The sequence below is a fragment of the Geospiza fortis genome, unplaced genomic scaffold, assembly GCF_000277835.1.
Source record: "Geospiza fortis unplaced genomic scaffold, GeoFor_1.0 scaffold506, whole genome shotgun sequence".
Lineage (NCBI taxonomy): Eukaryota > Metazoa > Chordata > Aves > Passeriformes > Thraupidae > Geospiza > Geospiza fortis.
Window position 1 is genome coordinate 1,205,548 of NW_005054493.1, and position 3,404 is coordinate 1,208,951.

Below are 3,404 nucleotides of genomic sequence, written 5' to 3' on the forward strand. Positions count from 1 at the left end.
TGAAAATCCCAAAGCCAGCCCCCAGCTCCATCCACCCCCGGACCGTCCCGTTTCCCCGAGGGCAGCCGGAGCTGCGGGGATGCGCGGGGGATGCGCGGGGCCGCACCGGGACCCGCAGCGCTCAGGTAGGGCCGGGGAACACGGAAAGGGCACCCGGGAAAAGTTGGGGGGTCATACTGCCTGGAACAACAACAACAAAATTATTATTTTAAAATATATATACATATATATGTATGTGTATGTATTTTATTGTTGATATTATTGTTTTTCAGCCCACGTCGTGGTTTCCACACCCCCTATTTCTGGGTGGCCGTGGTTATGGAGTTTTCTTAAGCCAAGCAGCGCCAGCATCCCCTAGAAAGTTTTCCCGCCCCAAAGGCATCGGGAGCTCAGCTGGAGGGCTGGAGGTGAGGAATACTCCTGTTAGCAGCTCCTTATTAAATTGTCGGGAATGGCTGGGGGGGGGGTGAGTCGAGCCACGCTGTTCCAGGCAGTGACTAATGAGGACTAATCCAGATTGTTTTCCATGTCTCCAGCAGAAGAAAGCGTGGCTTGTGCTGCTGATGGAGCCAGCCTTTCTGGAATGTGAATAAGAGCTTTCACTTAATGCACATCGCTGTACTGCCTTGATCACTGCACTTGATAAGCCTGCCGAAACTAAATAGGCAAGTTTTACATTTATGTACGCGTGTAAATGTAGAAACATTTATGTTTTTACATATATGTGTTCATTAATATGTATGCTTATATTCAGAGATGTCTTATCCCACCTTCCAGTGCTTAAAGGGATTTTACAGAAAATATGGAGAGCAACATTTTACACAGATAGAACAAAGGGAAATATTTTTAAACTAAAAGAGAGGAGATTTAGATTAGTTATTAGGAAGAAATTCTTCACTGTGAAGGTGGTGAGGCCCTGGCACAAGGTGCACAGTGAAACTGTGGCTGGGCCATCCCCGGAAATGTTCAAAGCCAGGTTGGATGGGGCTTGGAGCACCCTGGGATAGTGGAAGGTGTCCTGCTCATGGCAGGGGGTTGGAATGAGATGGTCTTTAAGGTCCCTGCCAACCCAAACCATTCTGGGATACTGTAATTTCTCATCTTTAGGAAAATTTAAAATCAGAATTATCAGTTTGTATTTGGTAGTGAAGGCTGGCTGATGAGAGTGGATTTAACTTTATTGAACATTGTCTATGCTTTATGTGCTGAATGTATATTTTCTACATATCTAATAGTAGATGATTCTGTTTCTTTTGCATATCTAATAGCCTGTCCCTTTCTTTGAATCAGAAAAATACCTTCACTGTTCTAAATTTATAATATCAGAAGAAACACTGATGAAACAGGTGTTTTATTTTCTAGGGAGGACTGTCAGAAGAGCTGAGAATGAGATGGACTTAGCATGAAGGACAAAAAGTTCTGGGTGATGATGAGCTAGAGTTTTAACTTCGAAGAACACAGTGTTTGCATCACAGGATGGATGTGAGTGAGAATAACATTTGTGACACAGGGGGCAAGAATTCAAATTATCCCAGAAAGGCCACAGAGCAGGTGGGCCACAGCTGTAGGCCACAGAAGGAGGTGGACATGAATTACTCCTGCAATCCTCCTGGAAACTCTGCTGGACCTGCAGAAAAGCAGGAGCTTTCCTGTGGAGACAAAGAAACCTGTGACACCTACTGCCAGAAACAAGGTGAGAGCCCAGCTGGGGAGTTTCCCCCCTCCAGCACCAGCTTCCACCTGCAGAGAGAGGATGAGGATTTAGATCACTGTTCCTCTGAGCACTCCAGGAAACCACGGATGATAACAAAACTCCGTGAGGACAACGGAAGCGCCGCTCTGGGAGATGTGCTTGGTGAGGAGCTGGAGCCTGTCCCCGAGGAAGCTCTGCCCTATCGATGCAAGAAGTGTGGCTCCTCCTTCCGTGGAGTGAGCGAGCTGCAGGAGCACAGGCGAGCTCACCTGCTGGAGAACTCCTACCGCTGTCCCATCTGCGCCAAAGGCTTCTCCCGCGCCGCCAACCTGCGCATGCACAAGCTGATCCATTCCAGCGAGAGGCCGCACAAGTGCCCCGAGTGTGACAAGGGCTTCATCCGCACGGCCGACGTCTGGAGGCACCTGCGCAACGTGCACAAGATCGAGCGCTCCATGGTGATCCTGGCCAACGGCATGGCCAGGAACCCCTGGTCTGTGGTGCACCACGGCCAGCAGCACAATGCTGAGTGCCCAGATCAGGCTTGTCCTGCAAACCCAAAGTCTCAGGAGGATGACTTCAAACCTTACGCATGCCCAACGTGCGGTAAAGGCTTCGATAAGCCCAATCTGCTGTCCAAGCACAAGGTGATCCACCGGGAGGACAAGCCCTACAAGTGTCAGGAGTGTGGCATGGCGTTTGTGCAGCTGCTCAGGCTCAAGAGGCACCAGCAGACTCACTCTGGGGCACGACCCTTCTACTGCGAGGAGTGTGGAGGGACCTTCACCCGGCTGGCATCGCTGCAGCGCCATCACCGCATCCACACTGGAGAGAAGCCCTACTCCTGTAATTTCTGTGGGCATTCCTTCACCGAGTCAGGGACCCTACGGAGGCATGAGCGCACACACAAGTTGGACAAACCTTAATTTGGGGTCTCTGTGGTTGCTTTTTACCTGAATGAGGTCTGCTCAGATGGGCTGGAAAAGCACCCTGTGGTGTGTGCTCTGCCCAGTCCAGACCCACTGCCCAGCATTGCTGCATCACAGGGACCTCTGGAAATTGATTGCACGGCTGGGCTTTAAACTGCTTTGTATGAGAAAATAATCTAATTACCCCTGAGTAATGAAATGGGAGACTTGAGGAGACTGAAAACACTCGCATGTGCTTGCTCTGTCTCTGCTGGACTGGCAATGCATCCGCTTTGGGCAGGATCTGCAAGCAGAGGCTGGGAGACTTCACTGGATAAATTGGCCCTGCCCTTATGAGTGTGATGATGGCTCTTTGACACTGGGTTTGGAGATCTGTTAACTCACTAAGTTAGAACACTCCAGAGTTGTCTCTCTGTCCCTTCTTTCCTTGTATTTTGCTGAGTTTTTCTTTCTGTTACACTTCTTTTTATTTGGAAGGGAAAGTATCATGTTGGTTATTAAAAAAAAAAAAAAAACAAACTCCACTTACAAACCAGTTCCTTAATAAACACAACAGTTACCAGCTGTATTTCAGAATGTTTCTATACTTTATGCACTTTTGAGTGATGGGTTAATAATGGGGAAAGCTTTTTTTTGGCTATGGTCGTGCATGCTCTTGGGGTGACACTTGTGTCTCTGACGGAACCATGCACACTAAATCTAACCAGCTGAGTATTGTGGAAGGAAATGTTTGAGGACACAAAATTCAAAGAGCAAAAGGCCAAATTGAAGCCACTCTTGCT

At 48.5% G+C, this 3,404-nt stretch overlaps 1 protein-coding gene across 1 annotated transcript; it reads left to right on the forward strand.

Annotated features, from left to right (window-relative positions):
- The first annotated feature begins 75 nt into the window (after positions 1–75).
- ZNF648 (zinc finger protein 648) lies at positions 76–3,198 on the forward strand. Its single transcript, XM_005428617.3, has 4 exons — positions 76–125; positions 273–407; positions 537–665; positions 1,363–3,198. Exon 4 carries the CDS (start codon positions 1,477–1,479, stop codon positions 2,617–2,619), a length of 1,143 nt encoding a protein of 380 aa, XP_005428674.3. The 5' UTR covers positions 76–125; positions 273–407; positions 537–665; positions 1,363–1,476; the 3' UTR covers positions 2,620–3,198.
- The last annotated feature ends 206 nt before the right edge of the window (positions 3,199–3,404 follow it).

Coding starts and splice junctions, on each gene's coding strand:
- ZNF648 (XM_005428617.3), top strand. CDS start 1,477: ATGGATGTGAGTGAGAATAACATTTGTGACACAGGGGGCAAGAATTCA.